The following is a 23,752-nucleotide window of genomic DNA, read 5'->3' on the forward strand; positions in this document are numbered from 1 at the left end:
CAAAATGCTTCTCAAGGATTAAATTCTAATTTTTAGAATAAACGGAGAATACTCATACATGTTTATGATAATTCTTCCTAAAAAAAATTAAGAAAGCATAAAAATGAACTTTAAGAGTTGATGAGAGAGACTCTCCGAAACAAAATCCACAAAATCTCCATCAACTTCAGCAGATTTGCTCACTATTACATTGATTTTCACATAATCTTTCAAATGACTTGGGCCAATATCTGATGAGAAAGAGTAGGATGGCTTAGGTTCTCTGTTTTTCAATAATCCATCACTTAGAGGAGATTCAGAAGTTAGTGCTTCCTTTAGTATGTGAAATATTTGAACCAAAAAAAAAACAAGTTTTTTTCTTATATTTCTTTTTTTCTTCCTCCAAAATTGAGTGAATCTTTGGCATTTCCATTTCATCGGGTAGAATAGGTTCTGTGTCAAAACAGCTCCATTGGATGTCAAAGATGCCCTCAACAGGTTCAGTGCCTGACCAGAAATAATAATAATAATAATGTAAAGCTCATTATATTCAATTATTTGACCAAATTAAAAGCATTGATATGAATTGAATTTTCTTACACCAATATTGTAGCAGCGTGAATGAATAAGTCGTAAATGAAGAGTGGATTGTGAATATTACCTCGTGGGACTTGGTGATTTTCACCGAATTTTCCTCCAAATCATCCAACCGGAGATTCTCCATTTCTCGCAGATACATAATGCTAGTGGTTGTCTCTTCAATTGCATTCCTAGTAGTTTTCACTTCCAAATCATCGCTCACCACAAATGTACACGGCCTCTTCACAAATCCCACTGCACGTTCTCTTGCTCCATCACAACATCTTGGCTCAAAAAGTTTCATTTCTGCTGGATCTCGTAACATATCTCTTTTCGTTGAAATCATTTTCCTTTCACTGCCCTTATCATCTGTCACCGGAGTGCCATACCAATACTTAGGAGTGTGGACTTCTTGTAAAACATTTAGTTGAATGCTCTTACAACCAAATTGAGGAGCCACTCCTGGATTCAGTAACAGTTTCTTCGATGAGCCTATGAACCATGATGAATCCAGATTCTTCACACTTGCGTACAAGTTATCAATACTTCCCAAGGATAATTTACCATTCATATGGTTCAGAATAGACCCAAGAGGTGTTGTGAGGAAGCTGACTAGAAAATCAACAAAATTTCCATCTTCTTTAGCAAACAGAATCTCTTTCTTTGATTTACTCACCATTACCTTGATTTCTACTGAACCTTTCCAATTACTTGGGCCAATGTATCGTGAGAAAGAGTCGGATGGACTAGATTCTTTTTCCAAGAGTGCATCACTTAGAGGAGTTTTGGAGGTTAATACCTTCTTTAGTACCCTAATCATCTGGAGTGGGGAAAAAAAAAGCAAGTTATAATTCATTAAACAGGTAAATTTGAGTAGAAGTTTGCAGACACGTTATGAATGAAAAGCAATATTAATTACCTTGTCCGTGTCAACTTGTAATGACTTTTCTTCAATCTTGCTCAAGTCTTTGAGTCCATATTTGCGGAGGGGTTGTACTGCGTTACCTGGAGAGCTTTCGAGGACTGTCAAGTCATCACAGATCAAGAACATGGCATCCCCCTTAACAAAAACACCATTATCCCCTTCTCTGGATTCTTTTAACAGCTCCGTTTCGTTTGTCATCAATTTCCCACAGGAGCACGCTGCCCCATCAAAAGTACTCACCAGCAAACCATTGCTCTTTGAACAGGTGTCACACATGAAATACTTTGTGGGTCGTGTGTCATCCACATTCACTTTTAGTCTCTGGCAAGAGGCTTCTAAAGGGTTGTGAGGAAAAAGCAACATTTCCTTGCACATCTTGTTCCAGAATACATCAGGGTTTAAATCTCTCACACTCTGGTACAGATTTTTTATGCAACCAATCTCGACCTCAAGCCTGGTGATAGTTCCCAATGGAAGGGTGAGGAAACTGAAGAGAACATCTACAAAGTCTCCGCTTGCTTCCGCCATAACTACACGCTTTTTTTCATTGTCCACCCAATATCTTAAAGGAATTCCTACTGTTACTTCTTCGTTGGAAGCCATGACTGAAACATCAAACTAAAGGAAAATGTACAGGTTTCACTGAAATTTCTGAAATCTCAATTCAGTTGTGCTCGGGATATGCCACTTCCTAACGTTAAATTTTGATAACGGGGAGCTTTGTGTATGTCGTTGATTGGAATTAAGGAAGCTGTACAAGGAAAATCATGCTAAAAGATAAACACAACCATAACTCCATAAACAACGATTTCGATTGTATTTAAAAATTTAACTTTTTAATTTTGAAAAATCATTTAGCAATTAGTTGGAAGTCAAATTATTTTGTTTTGAACTTGATAGTAGTTTCTTTGTTGGCTTACAGTGAATTAGCAACTCATGTATAATGTATTCATCCGTCATCCGTCGTCCGTGTAGAGGCACTACAAAACTAAATTAGATTAATATCTATGATGTTAAGATTTGGAATCTTTCATTTTAACTATAGAAGAGTACATATTTTTTTTATATATATTTATAGAATTATGTAAAGATTAGTCATAATTTTTTATAAATATTTTGTATTAATATTATGATTAAAAAATATTAAATAAATTAATAAATAATTAGTGAATTGATAGTGAAAATTACACATAAATCCTACATAAAATATTGATTTAAAGTTTAATTAACTTTTTAAATTTTATAATTTCATAAATTATATCTCTCAATCTTATTATTAAGAATATTTTATTTTAGTCTTTATACATCTTACTTTTATTTTTTTATCTCATCTATTCTTATAGGGACTAAAAAATTACACAATTATAAAGATTAAAAATAAACAAATATTTTGTATAAAAAATAAGAAAAATTATAAATAAATAAAAGATAAATAAAAATAATTAATCGTAAAATGTTTTTATCGATTAATAGTAGTATTATATGGAGTTTCTAAAAATATCAGAATTGCAACGGATAAGTGGAGGAATAAGTGAGTAGAAATAAGAAATAAATAAAATAGAAATTAGTATGTTTGATTTAAGAGAAATATGTGAAAAATAGAAAAGAAGAATTATTGTATAGTTATTTGATTTAAATGAATGGAGAAAAAGAGATAAATTAAAATAAAATTAATATTTATTATTATGAGTGCGGCCACTGAAAAAAAAAAAAAAAAGACTAACTCATCAATTTTAGACTAACTCATCAATTTTTTCGGCATTTCTTGCACTAGGGGTGAAAAATAAATTTTAAATAAGAGCTACAACTACAAGAATTAATTATGTTGTCACATTTTTTGCTTGCAACCAAACACAGTATACCACTTAAAACAAACAGAGGGTTAAAGACGTGATTTATTATGGGGTCCAGTTGGTTGCGAGTATTACAGTCCCTCAAAGACGCCAATGAATTAACTTTCTGCTCAAGATGGCTACAATACAACCACTAACAGCCAGGTGGTTGGGTCTGTCAGTCGATTATGATGCATGCCAAGTCTCCAACCATTCATTTTGCTTTTGCATGCATGTGTCCATTTTAATGTCTTTATTGCGAAACAAGATGGATATATACCATAAAGTGCATCTTTCAAGACAGATAGACAACAGTAGTTGATTGGTGAATAGTACGAGAATTTGGTTGAAAATTGAATATCAAGGTACCTGCATGGCATAGATAATAAATGAGGCACCAATCATCTTCCGACAGGCATAATAATGTACTACTATACAGAGTGTGAACATTCACATCACCTCCTTCAATATTTATATTCATACATCTCATGTTAGGTGAATTAACGTAATAATGTGATAAACATACGTTAAATTATATTTTTGATGTTTTATTTTATTTTTTAATTTATTATAGTCTTTAATTTATTAAAATGTTTATTTTATTTTTTTATCTTTAATATTTTGATTTATTTAGTTCTTTAAAACAATAATAAAATTGATTTTACAACAGAATTTTGTATTAATTTTAACTTAATCATGACATAAAATTTGTAATAATAAATACTATATAAAAATTATGAAATTCAATTTGCATATGAATCCAAATTAAATGTTATAAATATAGTAAAAATTGTGGAAAAATGTTTCATAAGTGACTAAAAAATAATATAAAATTATATTTTTAATTTTTTTATTTTCCTTTTAAAGTTATTTTTATGCAATTTTTATCATATTTGTAATACTTTTTATTTGAACTTTCATTGTGTTCTTATAAGGGAATCCAATGAAACAGATTTCAAGTCTTGAATTATTTAAAAAATATAACAAAATTATATCTCATAATTAAAAATAATCATTATTTCAACAAGACTAAATTGGTCTAAATTTAAGAGATAGAGACCAAAATTAACATTTTAAAAAAAATTAAGGACAAAAATAAACTTAATACATATGATAAAGGTCTAAAAATATAATTTAGCATTAACAATAAGAAAGAAAAAAACGATATATAATAAATTTTTGTCCTTTAAAATAAGTTGACTATTAAATGTAACAAAAAGATTACAAAAAAAAAAAATAGAGACTAAAATAAATAAATAAAACTTAAAAAAATGAAAACGTCTAAAATTTAGGATTACCAAAGTGAAAAAAACTAAGATTTGGGAAGGAAAAAAAAACTAAATTAAAGAGAACTAAATTAAAAATAACCTTATTTTATATGAATTAAAATTTTATTTTGAATCAAAATATAAAAGTTAAATATTTAAATACAATTTGAACTAATATAGAGTATAAATAACGAGTTTAAATAGTTTTTTAATTTTCAAAAGATAGGGTATTTACATACAATTTGAACTAAAAGACATTTAAAAAATAATTAAAGCTAGAATATTTTGGTGGATTAATAGTTGTATTAAAGCATTTTTCAATGGGGGAATCTGGCTAGCAATTCACCAAGTTCTCGTTTCACTTTAAATAGATCTCATCGGCGCAACCGTTCGAAGGAAAAGTGAAGAAGAGTTTTGTTTTATATAGTTTCTTTTGTTGCTCTCTCTCTCTCTCTCTCAGAGTGTTCTCTTGGGTCTTAATTAGTTTTCTTGGGACTTACAGCTTCCACTTATCTTTGCCTTTTCCCTCTCTTCATCACTTTCACTTCATTGCTCACCATTTGAAATTGTGACAAGGGAACACAAATCTCAACTTACATTCATTTCAGATCAGGTTTGTTCCTTTCTTTATATATATTTCATGGATCCATTTGCTAATTAGGTAAACATATTTCTAAGCTGTCTATCTCGCTCTTCCTAAATATATTTAGTTTTACAAGTGAGCTGCTTCAAATCGAAGGGAAAGAAAATGTGAGGGGAAGACCAAGAAGATAAGAAATCGCAAAATGGACTACTAACTCCGCTGAAGAATAACACCTTTCCTCATTCAAGGTAATAACATTCTAAATATTCTTACAACTATTTTCTTTTCCTTCATCTTCTGCTCTACTTTTGTTTTATTAATTATATTTACTTCACTACATGTTTTATAGTAAGTTGTTTACGGTATTATACATGTCTTTGTTTATCATTTGTATAAATTTATCATGATTGATTTTCCAAACGGTGAAGGATATCGGAGTAATTTCTTCAGATTCAAACTGCATTACTATTACTATATGCCAAAATCTTAAAACTCAATATTACTTAGAAATTTCTTTTTATAACTACTAAGGAAAAACTAATAAATAAATAACTATAATTTTACATAATTATCTTTATTATCAATTATTAATTTTATTTATTAGAAAACAGTGTAACACGGTAATACCTTTTACAAGATTATTAAGTGATTACATAATATTAATTAAATAATTTCTATATGTACATAACATATAATTAAAAGTAACTAATTACTTTTTTATGTTAAGAATTTAAATACTTTGAAATCATGATACTTTTTGTGATCCTAAAATATATAATAATTTCTGGTAGTAAATACATACTTTATCGGGATGTATATTTAAAACTCTGACCCGGAAATTAAATTAAATTAATTTGTCATATGTAACACCTAGCCAGTTCATCATACTTATTATTATAACACAATTATAACACAGTTAAAATCATTAATATAATTTAACCTAGAACTATCATGCAAGTAATCCCTACATATTTATGCAACAATATATATGTAAAAAAAATAAAAAAAAAAATAAAAAACAAAATTTCTTAGTGGGATTATAACCAAATCCTATACACACAGATATTTGATTACAAAATATAATGATCCTAATTTTTTAGTCAATTAACAACTATACATATGTTGTCTTAGAACAACACTACAAAAGAAAGAGTCATCTCTAACATGGCTAATTTTCAAGAGAGCCTTCCAATCTAGTCCTATCTTCCTCTAATAATAATATGATCAACGTACTCCAACAAAAAAAAAAAAAGTAAGGATAAACTCATAAATAAGGAAACAACATATAATATAAAAGTAATGTGTGACATCCTTACTACCCCAACACATATTGTAATAAATCTTTCAATTACATCAAAAGGGTTCACATGAGAAATTTGAAACAACCACATAGAAATATCATATATAAAATACAAGAGTTTTACAAATTGTTTTCATAATAATATTACAGTACCAAATGCACATAAACATATATATCCTCCTAGAAATCCTCTGCCCCGGTGTCACACTATCAGAGCATTCCCAGAATTTAAAGATTAGCAACTCATATGCTACTTGTAGCTGGATCTCCTCCACCTAAAATATCCACAATTTATACGGTGAGAAAAGAAAAATTATCTATATGCAAAGTACATACAAACACATCACAGAATAATGTATACAAGCATATATAGATTTTAAATATCAATTATCCATCATTTTCACAATCCATCAAACACGTCAATATCACAGTTAACATTATGCCAAGACCTCGCCATATCTGACACAAGTGATACGGGTTAATTGCCTCACTCAACTCACACCATACCAGGGGTACGCTCGTCCCTGAAGCATCACCTACCCAAGGTTCGTATCATCCCTGATATTACGAGGAGTACGCTCGTCCCTGAAGTATCCACCACCCAGGGTTCGTATCATCCTTAATCCTTTAGTGTGAGTGACAACAATCACATTACAATCAATACAATCAATTGCAATTAACCCTATGTCAAGGCTGCCATAATTGACATAAGTGGTGGTGCTAACTGTCTTTCTCATCCCACACCATGCTAGGATCACGCCTTCCCTATATCACCACTTACACAGGGCCGTACCATCCCAGTCATTGATGTGAGACATCACAATCACAATCATATCACAATCATACAACATCTCATCTTATTATTTATAATACGTATATAATTCTATACAACAAATAAACTTAACAAAGTAGGATTTACATACCCCTCAAGCATATTATATCAATATCATTCATTCTTAACAGGTAATATAGCAATAACCTTTATTAACATGAAAGTTAATAGAATAACAGTAAAATCCCTAATTATTCCAAAATCTAACTCACCGCATTTTCCTTACAATATAGTGAAAAAATATGAATATATATATATATACGGATGATAATAAATAAAATATAAATTAACTCCAGTAAAGTGCCTCCTAGTTAAGAATCAATTTATATCTTCAGTAGAATGATTATTCCAACTTATAAATTATATATACAGATAATAATAAGGAAATATAAATTAATTCCAGTAAAGGTGGCAGTGCCTCCTAGTTAGGAATCAATTTATATTTTCATGATATATTTAAATTCTCAAGTAAGTAGGAAACTTAAAAGAAATAACGGGAAATAAGGAGGCTCAGCCTTCCATTCAGACAAGTTCCAAATTATAAATTAACAAGAGGCTTAGCCTTCCATTCAGATAAATTAAACGTGATCCTAAGAAATTCTACCCAATATCCTCATGTACTCTACATATAAATAATCACATTTTCTCCCGTACCTGGATAAATAGAAATTTGGGCAGAACCTCCTCCTCTTTTTCTTAAACCGGGACCGGAACTAGAGCAGAACTTCCTCTCTTATTTTCCCTCTCTATCTCTCTAGAATTTCTTCTCTCTAAACTTTCCTTCTTTAAGTTATGAATTTTCAGAATCCTTAGGCTCCTATTTATAGAAATTATGAAATTACTATGCACTATGCACTATTCATTAAAATAATATTATAAGTTACTATGCACTATTCATTATTATATTCAAATTTATTATAAAATTGAAACTTGCTTCTCTCTCTCGTGCAGCCACCCTTAATTATCAGCCATTTACTATTCATAAATACGTATACGTGAATAGTAATTTACGTATACGTAAATAGTAAAATACATATATGTGAATAGTAAAATACGTATACATGAATAATAAAATACGTATATAAAAATATGATAAACCTTCTAATAATCTCAATACATAAAAATAAAATTTGGGAATGTTACATAATGAACTAGATATATTAATAACTTCAACAAAACAACACAACATACAACGAAATTTCATCTTAACAATACTGATCAGCATATCAACCCAAGTAAATAATATCACAACATAACACATGACTACTTATAATGTAGAAAACTTTTAACTTAGAATATAACTTATTAACACAACATATTAACTTAACAATACAACATCATTATGTGTCGTTACACATTTTTGGTAATTAGTTAAAAATTTTACCCATCAACTTCATACCTTATATTGGTCACTTTTAAACTAATATGATTTGACCTGATCCCCATACAATATCAACTAAAGACCTAGAGAAGACTCAACACTATACTCCAAGAGACAATAATAATCAAGAAGGTTTTTTTTTTCTACCATTGGGCTTTTAGAACACCACAAGATGTATCCACACAATGAAATATTTCAACTTTTAAAATAACATCTCTCTTATATTCATAAGTTCACAATACAGTTCAACATCATCCATCATGCATTCACAATGTAACAGCCCGCGCAACCCGCATGAGGATATTGTCTACTTTGGCCCACGGCCTCACGGCTTTGTTCTCGGGAATGGCCAACACGTACCACCCCAAAACGCGTCCTCAAGAGTAAGGTATCCACACCCATATATATGGCATGCTTCGTTCACCTTACTAGCCGATGTGGGACTTCACAATCCACCCCCCCTCGGGGAGCCCAGCGCCCTCGCTGGCACACCTGCCCGGGCCCCAGCTCTGATACCAAATGTAACAGCCCGCGCAACCCGCATGAGGATATTGTCCGCTTTGGCCCACGGCCTCACGGCTTTGTTCTCGGGAATGGCCAACACCACCCCAAAACGCGTCCTCAAGAGTAAGGTATCCACACCCATATATATGGCATGCTTCGTTCACCTTACTAGCCGATGTGGGACTTCACACACAACACATCTCTACATAACAACACGCCTTTCAATGAGCTCAGACAGAGAGCTCACCTAAGAGGTGTGATCATATCACTTAAGTGAATGAGTTCTTACTTTAAGCAACAAAAATTCGCTTAAGTACTCTAAGTGAGTCAAGTTAGAGACCACCTCTAAATCGCTTGAGTGAGCCCCATGGGCTCTCTATGCGAGCAAACCCAACAACTTCAACCAAAACAAGAACATGCTTCACCTAACATGAACAACTCAACTCTTCTCAACAATTCAATCATCAATCTACATAACTCAACATGAAATCATCAAATCAACATATATACAACATTAACAACTAAAATTCATCATTTTAAACAACACAAGTTAATAAAAGCCTCATATTTATACAAAATCCCCCAAAACCATAGACTTTAAGACTTTACTTCTTCAAATTCAACAATCAAAGCCACCAATGTAACGACCCGACAAGCCATTACACTCACAACCAAGGCACACCGAAAACACTAGACAGAATAAAACGAGTATATAAATATAGGATCTAGAATATAAGTATATACAAATGTCCCAATCCGACTAGAGTTAGGGCGTACAAAACAAAATACAATCCAAAATAGCCATACATTGGCTTAACACCCAAAACAACGGCCAGCAAGACTCCCCGCCATCTGCCAGCTACGAGTTTGCTCCATCCACAAATCTAGCCCTGTTCTGCTCCCATACAAGTATGATCATCGCAGTCCAAATACATGGAAACAACAAGGGTAAGCTAGTATAAAAAGAACAACATATAGAGAAATTTTAAGCTTTAACAACGATTACCACTATCAATAATTCATCAATAAACATTCGATCGGTCATTGCCACCCATTTTACCAACACACACACACAATGTGTCGTCACGCATATCACCTCGGAGATCTCCTACAACACCTCAACCTTTCGGCCTACAACACCTCAGCCTTTCGGCCTACAACATCCAATATCAACATTCAACACAGCACAACTTTCACACACAATAGGTTAACTTGTAACATACACCACTTTACAACTCAACACTAATCAAATAGCATCATCTACTAGTCTTCACATTTTATTCATTTCATAAAAGTTTCTCATCTCCACGCCCGGCGCACTCGTGGTTGCGCCCAGCGCGGTGCAACCAGAGAACACCAGGGACCAGCGCGCCCAGCGCAGGCGAGACTCAACCAGAGCACCCAAGGTTCTCTCGCGCCTGGCGCATAACCAATTGCGGCCAGCGCAGGCCAGGCAGAGACTCCAAGGAGTCTCACGCCCCCAGCGTGCCCAAACCCGCGCTCAGAGTGGGGAAGGCAGAGACCTCCCTTGGTCTCGCGCCCAGCGCAATTCTAATTGCGCCCAGCGCCCACAAGGCAGGGACTCCCAAGGAGTCTCACGCCTAGCGCGACAGGGGCCGCGCTCAGCGCAGCCTTACGATCCCACAATCAAGTTACAACAGGTATCGCGCCCAGCACAGTCCAGGTCGCGCCCAGCGCAAGCCAACTAGAGACCCATATTCTCAAGCGTGCCCAACGCACTCATCACTGCGCCCAGGGAGCTTGGCCAAATGGGGTTTCCTGGTGGCTACGCGCCCAGCGCGGTGAACAGCGCTCAGCACGAAGCCAAGCAACAGCGTACCAAGTTCAAAAATTCAGTCCAAAACCTACAACAAACCTCAAAAGTTCCACATGCAATTCAATCAAACTACCACATTTTCATCAAACTTCTCAAAAATGCTATCTTTTCACACATGCAACTATGAACAATCAAAAACCCCAATTCCACCCAAAATCCCTAAACCCCACAAATCAAGTTCATGTCCATTACATCCAAGATCTACACGCTATCAAACATCAATGAGCTCCTTGGACCCCCTTATCAGCCTATCCATCTGAAAAAAACTAGTTTCCCTTACCTCGGGTTAAGGTTCCGAGCTTCCGGGAACTTGAACGGAGAAGAGTGAAAAGAACTTGAACGGAGAAGAAGAATTAGCTCGGAGAAATCAGTTCACGGACAAGGAATCAACTCCCACACCACTTGTACCTACGGCCACCAAAAATCACCACCAGGAATTTGAGAGAAAAGTGTGAGAGTTTTGGGGAAAAAGTGTCTTGAGTAAGGAAAGGTGAGTGAGGCTAAAGTGAGAAAGGGTGAAATGGGGAAAAAGAAAGTAGGGTCCTCACAACCAATAAGTAAATCGACACATACAATAAAACAAAGATTGATCTACAAGTTTCCCTTACCTTGAATATTCAAGAAAAGAGGGAAAAAATGATGAACAATGAAGAATGCATCTCCCTAAGCTCTCTTACTATACGACAACTTTATCCTTTGATTTTCAACTCATGAGCTTCGACTCTCAACTTAACAACTCAAATATGTTGTTTGGGGAAGGATTGGAGCACTTCTATGAAGATAAAAGGAAGAACGATCTCCTTTGTCTCTAAAGTCTATTTTTCTAAAACTTCTCTCTAGAAAGTCTAAAAAAAATGAAACCATGAAGTTCAAGTTTTCAAAAAATCTTATATATCTTTCCCTAAACTTGGTCAGCTTTGACCTCAACACAAAACAACTTTAAACAAATAAACTCTCAAAAATTTCTTAAGTCCTAAAAATTTAAAATATTAAAACAACATATTATCATATATCATTTAGTTAACATAAATTAAATAAACAATAGAAACACAACACAATATTACACCAAATATTTTGATGAAAATTCAGGTTTATTCAATCAATTAAAAATATAAATAACCTTTCAACTAATCCAAATCCAATGATAACTAACTAATTTTACATTTTTATATTGAGAAACAAAAACAAATTTTGACAACAAAAAAAATATATTAAAAAATGAATATCATAAATTATATATATAATATATATATATATATATATATATATATATATATATATATATATATAAACTTTGTCTAATGCTCATCATTTTTTTTATTAGTAATGCTAATCACCGTAAAAAAATCATTGAGTGCAGCAAAATAAAACTTATTATTATTCATTACTGGTTGTGGATTAGAGCCTCTTTTAATTGAAGTTTAAAACAAAATTTAAATCATAATTTTAAAAGTGCTTTTTAAGAATTTGCTACTAAAATTAAATATTTTAATAAGAGGCTTTTAAAAATACTTTTGATTTATATTTAAATATGTTCTAATTCTTTTTTTAAAAGAAAAACTAAATTAACTCTTATATATTAAATGCAAACAATTATCTTATATGAAAACATTATCTATCACTAGTTTATAGGCATGTGACACCAATATAACATATCATCGTTGCCTGTAAGCTCACATAGGGTAGCCTAAGAGGAGATGCTAATGGCTCATCTATCATGACACTCTATACTAAGGGAAATACATTAGGATGTGTCAGTATAGTTGTGTTGCAACAAGTTTTACCCCATGCTCACAATGTGTAGGATTGAGACTCTCAAACCTAGTTGTTCCTAAAGTCATGAATTCTCAAGTTCACATCAGAGAGACCTTCCTTAACATCGCTTTCCACTTTGTATTCTGCCACATAAAAAAAGGCTTTTATGCACATAATAATATGTACCTACAAAACATACATATCATAAGGTAAATAAGGGGATGAGTTTATGTCTCACTCTAGCTATTGGTGTGAGATAGTGTCAAATAGTCACACACAAATAACAAACAACAACATACAATTATAACAATTATAATATAAGTAAATGAATAAAAAATTATTAACACAATTATAGTATTCATAATTCAAACAAATGCAATGGACATGAACTTTACTAGTTTATAGGTATGTGGTGCTAAAAAAACACATCATCATTGTCTGTAAGCTCACATAAGGTATCCTAGAAGCGCATGGTAGTGACTCATCCATTGTGACACTCCACAATAAGGGGATATACATAAGAGCATATCGATATAGCGATGTTGCAACAAGCTTCACCCCATGCTCATAATGTGTAGGACTAGGGTTCTTAAATGTTCCCAAAGTCATCAATCCCCAAGCTCACACAAAGGAGACCTTTCCTGGTGTCATTTTCCTCACCATACTCCATCAAATAAAAAAATTTTTATACACATAATGTATATCATACAAGACTCAATGCTCAACTCATATCCCATGTTCATAAAAAGTTCACATCTTTCAGATTTCACAATTCATCACATCAAAATTAGGCATACATGCACATATTTTTGACTTGACTAAGCTTTTGCCTTAGACTTTTTAGGGAATTAATATTGTATTCTCTTGCTTTATTAACCCAAAGCCATGTTACAACTTTTATTTGCTCCACCAATTCCTCCACAATAGTAACATTTCCTAAAAAAGCCACCAAATATCTACTCTTACATAATATGCATATAATAGCAAACCATATTATACACCAAAAATCAACTTTATTTATAGGGTAATTTAACAGCTCAATAAATTGTGTAAAATGGATACAAAGCTCATTGTGTAGTGGAGCTTGAATTCCTCCACCAAAGCAACATCTTATGTCATACCTTCACAACTACAAAACAATTTAAGATGATATGCTTTGTAGTCTCCCCCTCTACGCTACAAAGACAACACATGAATCATTAGGGATAATTTTCTCTAAAATAAATTGGTCTTGGGGGAAGATCTATTTAGAATAATTTCCAGCTAAATACATGAGCTTTTATATGGTGACCTGACATGATAACCACCACTAGGCTCCCCGTTCCACACCCATCTATCTTGTTGACTCAATCTTATATCAATTGTACTCATGTGTTTCTCTACCTCTCTTCCTATATCTTTTTTTTTTCATTTGAACAACTCTCTATGCAATGTGTAATGATCATAAGCCTTACACTAAAACAAGTATAACATTAACATCACGCAACATAACAAAAATTAAGTGATCTATTTTAGTTTTTTCATGCAACATCTTAGGTTATTATCTCTAACTTTTCTCTAGAAATCTTGAGTTATTAACTTATGAAGTCTACTTGTCAAGTTTCACCTTATATATCTCATGTAAGGACGCAGTAAGTTTCTACACTTACTATAGTTCAACGACTAAGTAGCGAAAACATAAGTTCGTCTAACTAAGATTCTTATACAAACAATATCTGGATATTCATGCAATAGTATAAATACATATAACTACTAGTTGTATCAGACAACCTCCACCAAAACACGTCATCTCCTTCATGGCACAACATCCTACTAGTCTTCCAACCTAATCCTGCTCTGTTTCGATAAAATATGATCAATGTAGTTCAACATGAAAAAAAAGGGTAAACTTATATGTAAAGAAAACACCATATAAATATAGAAGAAATCAATTAACTATATGAGCATCTTCACAACATGAGTACAACTCAACATCTTTATATTAGATAACAACTTATCAACTTTACGACACAACAACATATTATACAACTTAACAACATATCAGTCTAGCAACTTAACAACTTAGCAACACATTATCTTAAATACAACATCTTAACAACACAACATCTTTATGCAATCATGCATTTTCAACCTTTTACAATACAACTGAGTAATCTAAGTGATTTGATCCCACCAAATCACAACACAACAAGACCTACACTTTAATGTTAAGCCTCTCATATTTAGGCCATACAACACAACATTGATTTTAATCCATTGTTAAGACAACATTGATTTATTGGATTTCACCATTTAGACTATGAAAGTATAGTACTATTGTCGCCACAAATAAACCAACTTTGATGTGAGTCTATCACGTCATTAGTATGCATCAATTAAGCCTATATAGAATTAACCTGTCAACTATCCTCCAAATACTGCACATATTTCCAATAATCATTTAATGTTTTTATCCTTCAATTTCATACCTTACTCAATTGGTTCTAAACCAATATAGTTCAATTGTGTTCCCATATGGTACCAATTAAGGACTTAAAAGTGACACAACACTCCATTTTAAGAGTCAACTCTCTCAAGAAGGATTTTTCAACATTCGACTCATAAAACACCACAACACATATCCACACAATGAGATATTTTGACTTTAAAAAACAAAATTATTTCCTCTAGTTCTAAGTTCACAACACAACTTATCAACATACATCATGCACAATACAACACAACACAATTCAACTTAACAAAATATCTCAACTTATACAACATTTAGAACGACTTCTAGTTCAACTTAAACAATTTCACATTACTTCATTTTCAACTTTCTGCAATATGATTCATCAATCATACAACCTAATACAACATACCTTTATAATAAACCAACTTATCATCTCAACACATTAATTCAAGCCTTAAACATAAAACATATGAAATAGGGCTCTAATTGGGCGAGAGTATTCTCATTGAGCAAGATGAGCTCTTTGGAGCTCTTCGCTAGGCTACACTACTCTCCTCAGGAAAGAAAGCACTTTGTATTTTTTTCTCGCTTGGTGTCCTTTTGGCTCGTCGACCAACTAGACTCTTATGGACAAGAACTCGTTGAGTGATATACCCACTCTATGGATCTTTTTGCTAGGTGACCATATCTTGTTGGGCAATCAGGATCTTCTTAGGTCCTTTCACCAAGCATGATATGTCTCATTGGGTGAGCTTAACCACAAAATCAATCTCTCATTGGACGACACATCTATTGTTGAGTGAGATCACAATTTTGGGTAGAATTTGTTCAGTTCAAGAACATGCATTGGGCACATAAACCCTTATTGGGAAGAAAAAAAGGTTCAACCACGGAGAAACATCTTCTCACTAAAAATTCGATCATATGTAACCTTTAAATCAACATTGTCGCCACCGGCCGAAACGGGCCTTGGCTGTCGCGACGATGGTTGGACTCGTTTTGAATTTTGAAAAGTGGTGGATTGTTAGAATGACTTATTCTCAAACTGAGACCTTGTCGAACTAACAATTTTATTAAATGATTCGCTAATCCATATTAATCTCAAGCGAGACCCTCCACGGATTAGTGGTTTTCACAAAAGGTAGGGTTCTTTGGAGTCGCCACCAATATTTTACTCAAAACATTGGAAAAAGGGATAAGGCAATTGATTTGAAAATCAACCTTGGCCATTACAACCAGAGTTGGGTAAGGGAGTCGGTTACGTGCGGGGAAGGTGTTAGCACCCCCACAACGCCCCATTAGGGTTCCCTATGATGGATTATTTATTAAATAATAGTACAAAATTACTAAATTACCCCTATTTATTTAAGCGATTATAAATTAAATGTCTACATGATAAAGAATTTAAATATGCAACACACAGAAAGCAGTAAAAGGAAGGATTTTAAGGAAAACCTCTTGAAGCGTGCTTTCTTATATATTGAAAGAGAAACTAGGAAGCTTTTTGGCGTTCCCTCACTCTACAAGCCCGCTCGCTGCTCTCCTAGAACAAAAATTTTACTATGGAAATCAAATGATTTCCCTTCGACCAATTCGAATCCTCAAGCAAAGTGCTCAGAATTCAAGAATCTAGTCGGTTTTGACTCCCAGAGAGTTTCCTAGGGCAGAACACTGCTCAAAAACCCCAGAATACTCAAGAAGAGAGTCAAGGAAGTGTGGAAAAGTGTAAAATGACGTCCAAATGACGTCCTATTTATAGGGAATAGGCGCAATACGGGCCCTGGAGTCAATACGGCCCGTATTGAAGTTTTGAACTTTAATACGGCTGTATTGAATTCAATACAGCCGTATTGAGGTTCAAAAGCTTCAATACGGCCGTATTGATTTCAATACGGCCGTATTGAAGTTTAAAACTTCAATACAGGCCGTACTAAGCTCTAAACAGGCCGTATTGAGCTTAGTTCCCCCTATTTTCTTATTTTTTGCTTCTCTAAGACCTCTAAACCTACAGATTGTCATCCTTTGGTCTTCTAGGAGTCCTTCTGGCTGACTTTCCTTCGATCTTTGAGGGTCCTCGAGTCTTATTTTCGACCCGGACAATTTTAGGGGTCTACAGCTGCCCCCACTTTACTTGGTCAAACGGCCTTTTAGTGTACCGGTTGACAAGTAAAGGAGTTGACCCAATTGTCCGGGGAATGAGCCATCCTTCCGACTTGTAGTGTCTTCCGGAGGAAAATTGGTTGAGTAGCCTCTCCAGGTTAGCTTCACTCGACGCTCGGGCCGGAAGTTGTGAGTACGGTCTCTCCAGATACAACTTCACTCGACGCCCGAGCCGGAAGTTGCATACCTCCATGTTTTCTTGAACACTTCGGTACTTGAGTTTGCCCTCTCCAGGATGAGTACGGTCTCTCCAGATACAACTTCACTCGATGCCCGAGCCGGAAGTTGCATACCTCCATGTCTTCTGAACACTTCGGTACTGAGTTTGCCCTCTCCAGGGTTAGCTTCACTAGACGCCCTAGCCGAAAGCTATGAGTACGGTCTCTCCAGATACAACTTCACTCGACGCCCGAGCCAGAAGTTGCATACCTCCATGTCTTCTGAACACTTTGGTACTGAGTTTGCCCTCTCCAGGGTGAGTACGGTCTCTCCAGATACAACTTCACTCGACGCCCGAGCCGGAAGTTGCATACCTCCATGTCTTCTGAACACTTTGGTACTAAGTTTGCCCTCTTCAGGGTGAGTACGGTCTCTCCAGATACAACTTCACTCGACACCCGAGCCGGAAGTTGCATACCTCCATGTCTTCTGAACATTTCGGTACTGAGTTTGCCCTCTCCAGGGTTAGCTTCACTAGACGCCCAAGCCGGAAGCTGCGAGTACGGTCTCTCCAGACACAACTTCACTCGACGCCCGAGCCGGAAGTTGTACACCTCCATGTTTTCTGAACACTTTGGTGATTGAGTTTGCCCTCTCCAGGGTTCTGAGATGATTTTGTCTCCACAGTCCACGATGCTGCTTCGACGATTTTTGATTTTGATGCCGCTGAGGGCTGGATAACGCAGGGATCCGTCTAGGGGATGTGCAGTTACTCATAGGTTCTTGTGTCCCAACTTTGCATTGCGTTGTTGGTACCCGTTAAGGAATTTCTGTTTCCTTGGGGTGTAGACACGAAGATGCTCTTTCTGAGATGAGCGATGCCTTATGTTTAGCTGACGTCCTTTCGACGTTGGTGGAGTATCCCGGTTGTCCTTATTCGGGTGACTCTTTTTGATTTCTTGATTTTTGCTGCCTTTGTGTAGGCTGTCATCCGCTGGGGGATTCTGACTGTTGATTTTGATTGGCCTCTTCTGTTAGGCGGATCATTTTGATGTTCACTGTTTGGCTGAGAGCCGATTTCCACTTGGGGAATAGTTTATTGATCTTTTGATTTTTGCTTTTCGAAGGGGTGCCTCTTGGTATGCGACTGGGGATTTGAAGTTTGTATATCCCAGAGTATTATTTAGAAAGCCTCTTCAGACTTAGCTTCACTCACCGCTTGAGTTGGAAAGCTATCCTCCGCTGGGGAGGTTTAAGTCCTTTTGACTTGGATATTCTGTTTGGATGATCAGACCTTCCTTGGGGAATCTTGCTGACCTTGCTTTGATAACTTTCACTGGGGAATTTGGCCCGTGAGTGGAAGCTGAGATATCTCTGGGGAGTATTATTTCGGCGAGCCTCTCCAGGCTCAATTATTCTGATGGGAGTATTATTTCGGTAAGCCTCTCCAGGCTCAAATATTCTGATGGGAGTATTATTTCGGTAAGCCTCTCCAGGCTCAAATATTCTGTACAATGGGGATCTTTATGTTTGTCTTTTATTGATTTTGGTTTTTCCTGTATGTTGTTGTCATACACAAGCAAATTTCTATTTTTTCTATTTTTATGTGATTGCCTTATGATAAGGTCTTTGAATGTGCAACTAATGTGTGTGTATGATGCACAAAAATGTGAGTTAATTATTTTGTTTAGAGAAATGAATGGCTCTCCCTTCTTTCTTTCTTTTGGAGGAATTTCTGCTATCGACATGAAGGATGACTTTCGTGAGCCTTTTACGCAGGAGTTTTACAGATTTTATAGGAACCCCTCCAATTTTCTTTATTGACTGATTATTAAAGGAATTTCATACAATACCAATTTTAGAGGCATATTCACATGGTCAAGAGAGAAAAGAAATGAATAGATATTTTATTGACATTCACAAATGCTTTTATAGAAAGATATACAAAAAGAATTTATGAAGAATGGCTGGCCAAGGTAAGCTTATATACATTAGGTTTAACAATTATATCTGTAATTGTTGTCCTTGCGTTCCCCTAATTGTTTCGGGTGATATGCCTGAGTCAGGAGTGTAGACACTGCAAGACGCTTGCTTCTAGAAGATAATCACATGAATTGCCTTTCGGTTTTCGATTTAAGTGATCGTTGCTTGCTTTATTTGTGTCTTATTCTTTTGCCCCTAATTTTTGCCTAGGACGTATCCTAGCGGGGATAGATTCGCCTTTGTTTTGCCTAGTACCCTTGTACTGGCGGGCTTTTTATTTTGCCCTAACTTTTGCCTAGGACGCCCTTTTCAGGTTTTCATCCTAGCAGGCTTATGCAAGCAACGTCTTCAAGCATAATACTTCTTTACCACATCAGCATTGACTGGGTATCGAAGTTCTTCTCCATCCATGTCCGTGAGGATCAATGCTCCTCCTGAGAAGGCTCGCTTTACCATGTATGGTCCTTCGTAATTTGGGGCCCACTTTCCGATTTTGTCCTTTTGGACTGGTAGCAACTTCTTCATTACCAGCTCTCCCTCATGGTAGACTCGAGGGTGGACTTTCTTGTCAAAAACCTTTTTGATCTTTTTCTGATAGGCTTGACCATGGCATATGGCATTCAACCGTCTTTCTTCAATAAGGTTCAACTGGTCATACCGGTTTTGAACCCATTCTGCTTCGGAAAGTTTTGCTTCCATGATTACCCTTAGAGAAGGTATTTCGACTTCGACGGGTAGAACTGCCTCCATCCCATAGACGAGGGGGAATGGAGTAGCTCCTGTAGATGTGCGCACGGAAGTCCTATAACCATGGAGAGCGAAGGGCAACATCTCGTGCCAGTCTTTAAATGAGACAACTATCTTTTGTACTATTTTCTTGATGTTTTTATTGGCTGCCTCGACTGCCCCATTCATTTTTGGCCGATATGGGGAAGAGTTGTGGTATTGGATCTTGAATTCTTGGCACAGTTCTTCCACCATCTTGTTATTCAAATTAGATCCATTATCAATGATAATTTTGTCGGGAATACCGTATCTGCATATAATATTCTTCCTGATGAAGGATGTTACCACCTTTTGAGTCACGTGAGCATACGATGCTGCTTCTACCCATTTGGTGAAATAGTCAATGGCCACAAGGATGAATCTGTGTCCATTGGATGCTTTTGGTTCAATGGGTCCAATAACATCCATGCCCCACATTGAGAATGGCCAAGGTGAAGCCAATACGTTGAGCAGGGTCGGTGGAACATGAATGTTGTCGGCGTATGCTTGACACTTATGGCATTTCCGTACATAATGGTAACAATCCTTTTCCATGGTCGACCAGTAGTATCTCGCCCTGAGGATCTTCTTAGCCATTGTCGGCCTGGGGATATGGGTACCGAAAACCCCTTCATGTACCTCTTTAATCAAGTTTTGAGCTTCGGCTTGGTCTATACATCTTAACAAGACCGAGTCATAATTTTTCTTATAGAGGGTTTCGCCGACTAACAGAAATCTCATAGCCCTTCTTCGGATATGCTTCTTGTCATTATCACTGGCCATATCAGGATATTCCCCCTTTGTCAAGTATTGTTTGATGTCATGGAACCATGGATGATCATCAACAGCTTCATCTATCAGAAGGCAGAACGCTTGCTTATCATGCCGTCCGATATTGATGATGGGCATTTCATGCTCATTATCCAAGGCGAACATTGACAAGAGCGTAGCAAGAGCGTCAGCAAACTGATTTTCCTCCCTTGGAATGTATTCAAAGATGACACTTTGGAAGAGTTGTGTCAGATCTTTGATGTGCTCAACATATGGTATCAATTTGGGATTTCGGACCTCCCAATCACCTCGTAGTTGGTAGATGACTAGAGCCGAATCACCAAACACTTTGAGCTTTAGGATACCATTGTTGATAGCTGCTTGGATTCCCAACGCGCAAGCCTCGTATTCAGCCATATTGTTTGTACAGTCGAAGTTGAGTCTTACTGTTATGGGGATGTGTTTTCCTTGTGGGGAGATTAGCACTGTGCCAATCCCTCGTCCAAGCATGTTGGAGGCTCCATCAAAATACATGGTCCATGCATCATCTTTGGGCTCCTCATGTTGTATACTCATTATGTGCTCATCGGGGAAATCATCCTGAAGGGATTGGTAGTCGTTGGTCAGCCCATGTGCTAGGTAATCAGCTAAGGTATTGCCTTTGATGGCCTTTTGTGTGACATGTATGATGTCAAATTCTGATAATTGTACTTGCCATCGAGCAATCTTCCCAATGATTATTGGCTTGTCGAACACGTACTTGATCGGGTCCATTTTGGAAACCAACCAAGTAGTATGCCTTATCATGTACTGCCTGAGCCGTTGTGTTGCCCATGCTAACGCACAACATGTCTTTTCTAATGGCGTGTAGCGGGTTTCATAATCAAGAAACTTCTTGCTCAAGTAGTAGATGGCTCGTTCTTTCTTTCCTGTTTCGTCTTGTTGTCCTAGCACAGCTCCCATGGACTCATCAAGCACGGTCAAATAGAGGATTAATGGTCTTCCCTCGACAGGCGACACCAATACTGGTGGATTGGCCAAGCACTGTTTGACCTTATCAAAGGCTTGTTGACAATTCTCATCCCAAGATTCGGAATGATTTTTGCGCAACAACCTGAATATTGGTTTGCAAGTATCGGTCAACTGTGCAATGAACCTCACGACGTAGTTCACCCTGCCGAGAAATCCTCTGATCTCTTTCTCAGTTTTAGGAGGAGGCATTTCCATTATTGCCTTTACTTTATCAGGGTCCACCTCTATGCCTTTTTCACTGACGATGAACCCGAGAAGCTTACCCGACCGAACCCCGAAAGTACACTTAGCCGAATTTAGCTTAAGCTGATACTTGCGAAGCCGGTTGAACAACTTTCTCAAATATTGGATGTGGTCCATCTCATTTTTCGATTTTGCAATCATGTCATCCACATATACTTCAATTTCTTTATGGATCATATCGTGGAATAATGTCACCATTGCTCGTTGATAGGTGGCACCCGCATTCTTGAGTCTAAAAGGCATTACCCTATAGCAAAAAGTACCCCAGGGTGTAATAAAGGAAGTCTTCTCGCGGTCTTCCATGTTTATCTTGATTTGATTGTACCCAGAGTACCCATCCATGAAGGAGTAGAGTGTGTTTGTGGCTGTATGATCCACCAATGTGTCAATGTGAGGTAAGGAAAAATCGTCCTTTGGGCTGGCACGATTAAGATCCCTGTAGTCAACACAAACTCTAACCTTTCCATTCTTTTTAATGACTGGCACTATGTTAGCCAGCCATTCGGGATACTGAAATACAACCAAGAATCCCGCGTCTAATTGTTTTTCCACCTCCTCTTTGATCTTTAAAGACCATTCGGGCTTGACTCGCCTGAGCTTCTGTTTGACGGGTCGAAACCCTTCTTTCAATGGTAATTTGTGCTCGAAGATACTAGAGTCCAAACCGGGCATATCATGGTATGACCATGCAAATACGTCTTTGTATTCCCTTAACAACTGGATTAATTGCTCCCTTATTTCATCACTGATATGGGTTCCAATATTGATCTCTTTTTTCTCTTGGCCTTGCCCCAAATTTACGGTCTCCAATTTCTCTTGATGCGGTTGGAGTAGACGAGCCTCTTGATCTAGCAGTCTTTGCAAGTCCGGAGAAATGGTCTCCTCATCACTGTCCAACTCAACCCATTCACCTTCCACTTTCGGATCCCGGTCGGAGCGAACAATCACAGACATAATTGTTTTATTGGTTCTGTTTAGGTTTAGAATTATTAATATTAATGAGAGAGAGAAGAGAACAAATGAGAGAATAATGTGTGAAAAATGCCTCTTTATTGATATGTATTAAAATGTGTACAAAAGACCCTTATTTACATGAAAAGGTTCTCATGATCTCGGGTACTGATCATGAGTCCCTAAAAGGAAAGAAAAATATGGAGGGATCCTATCGTGGCTTGCCATTCTCTACTCCTGCTTTGGTAGAGGATTCTTGCTCATGTCGGGCGCTGTCGAATCGAAGGTCACCCACCCAACATCAATAAGGTCTTGGACCTTATATTTGAGAGCTTTGCAGTTCTCCGTTGAATGTCCTGGTCCTCCCGAGTGGTATAAGCATTTATCTTGTGGTTTGTACCATTCGGGATAAGGTGGATCCATCTTCCTTGGTGGAACATAAGCTAGAAGATGCGCTTCTA

The 23,752-nt window shown here is 36.2% G+C and overlaps 2 protein-coding genes across 4 annotated transcripts in view; one reads left to right on the forward strand and one right to left on the reverse strand.

Moving 5' to 3' along the window:
• Positions 1-5: 5 nt before the first annotated feature.
• Positions 6-2,333, reverse strand: LOC109795151 (uncharacterized). The gene is made up of 3 exons (XM_020354577.3): positions 1,478-2,333; positions 641-1,378; positions 6-486 (listed from the first exon to the last, which is right to left on the reverse strand). Exons 1-3 carry the CDS (start codon positions 2,084-2,086, stop codon positions 88-90), a joined length of 1,746 nt encoding a protein of 581 aa, XP_020210166.2. The 5' UTR covers positions 2,087-2,333; the 3' UTR covers positions 6-87.
• A 2,631-nt stretch (positions 2,334-4,964) lies between these two features.
• LOC109793741 (uncharacterized) overlaps positions 4,965-23,752 on the forward strand; it is a 62,903-nt gene continuing 44,115 nt past the window's right edge. For 2 of the 3 annotated variants that reach the window (XM_083070173.1, XM_083070174.1), the window contains exons 1-2: positions 4,967-5,196; positions 5,294-5,414. The gene's annotated coding sequence lies outside the window, so the exon portion shown is untranslated. Of the gene's footprint in view, positions 5,197-5,293; positions 5,415-23,752 lie in introns of all 3 variants that reach the window. The other variant, XM_083070176.1, reaches the window with a different exon arrangement.

This window comes from Cajanus cajan, chromosome 3, assembly GCF_000230855.2.
Source record: "Cajanus cajan strain Asha chromosome 3, NIPB_CcT2T_4, whole genome shotgun sequence".
Lineage (NCBI taxonomy): Eukaryota > Viridiplantae > Streptophyta > Magnoliopsida > Fabales > Fabaceae > Cajanus > Cajanus cajan.

Bases quoted from the DNA above. Each gene is read 5' to 3' on its own strand.
- LOC109795151 (XM_020354577.3), bottom strand. From the start codon at position 2,086: ATGGCTTCCAACGAAGAAGTAACAGTAGGAATTCCTTTAAGATATTGG. The intron at 1,379-1,477 runs GTAATTAATATT...TCCCCACTCCAG, and splicing joins TACAAGTTGACACGGACAAG to ATGATTAGGGTACTAAAGAA. The intron at 487-640 runs GTAATATTCACA...ATTTCTGGTCAG, and splicing joins AAATCACCAAGTCCCACGAG to GCACTGAACCTGTTGAGGGC.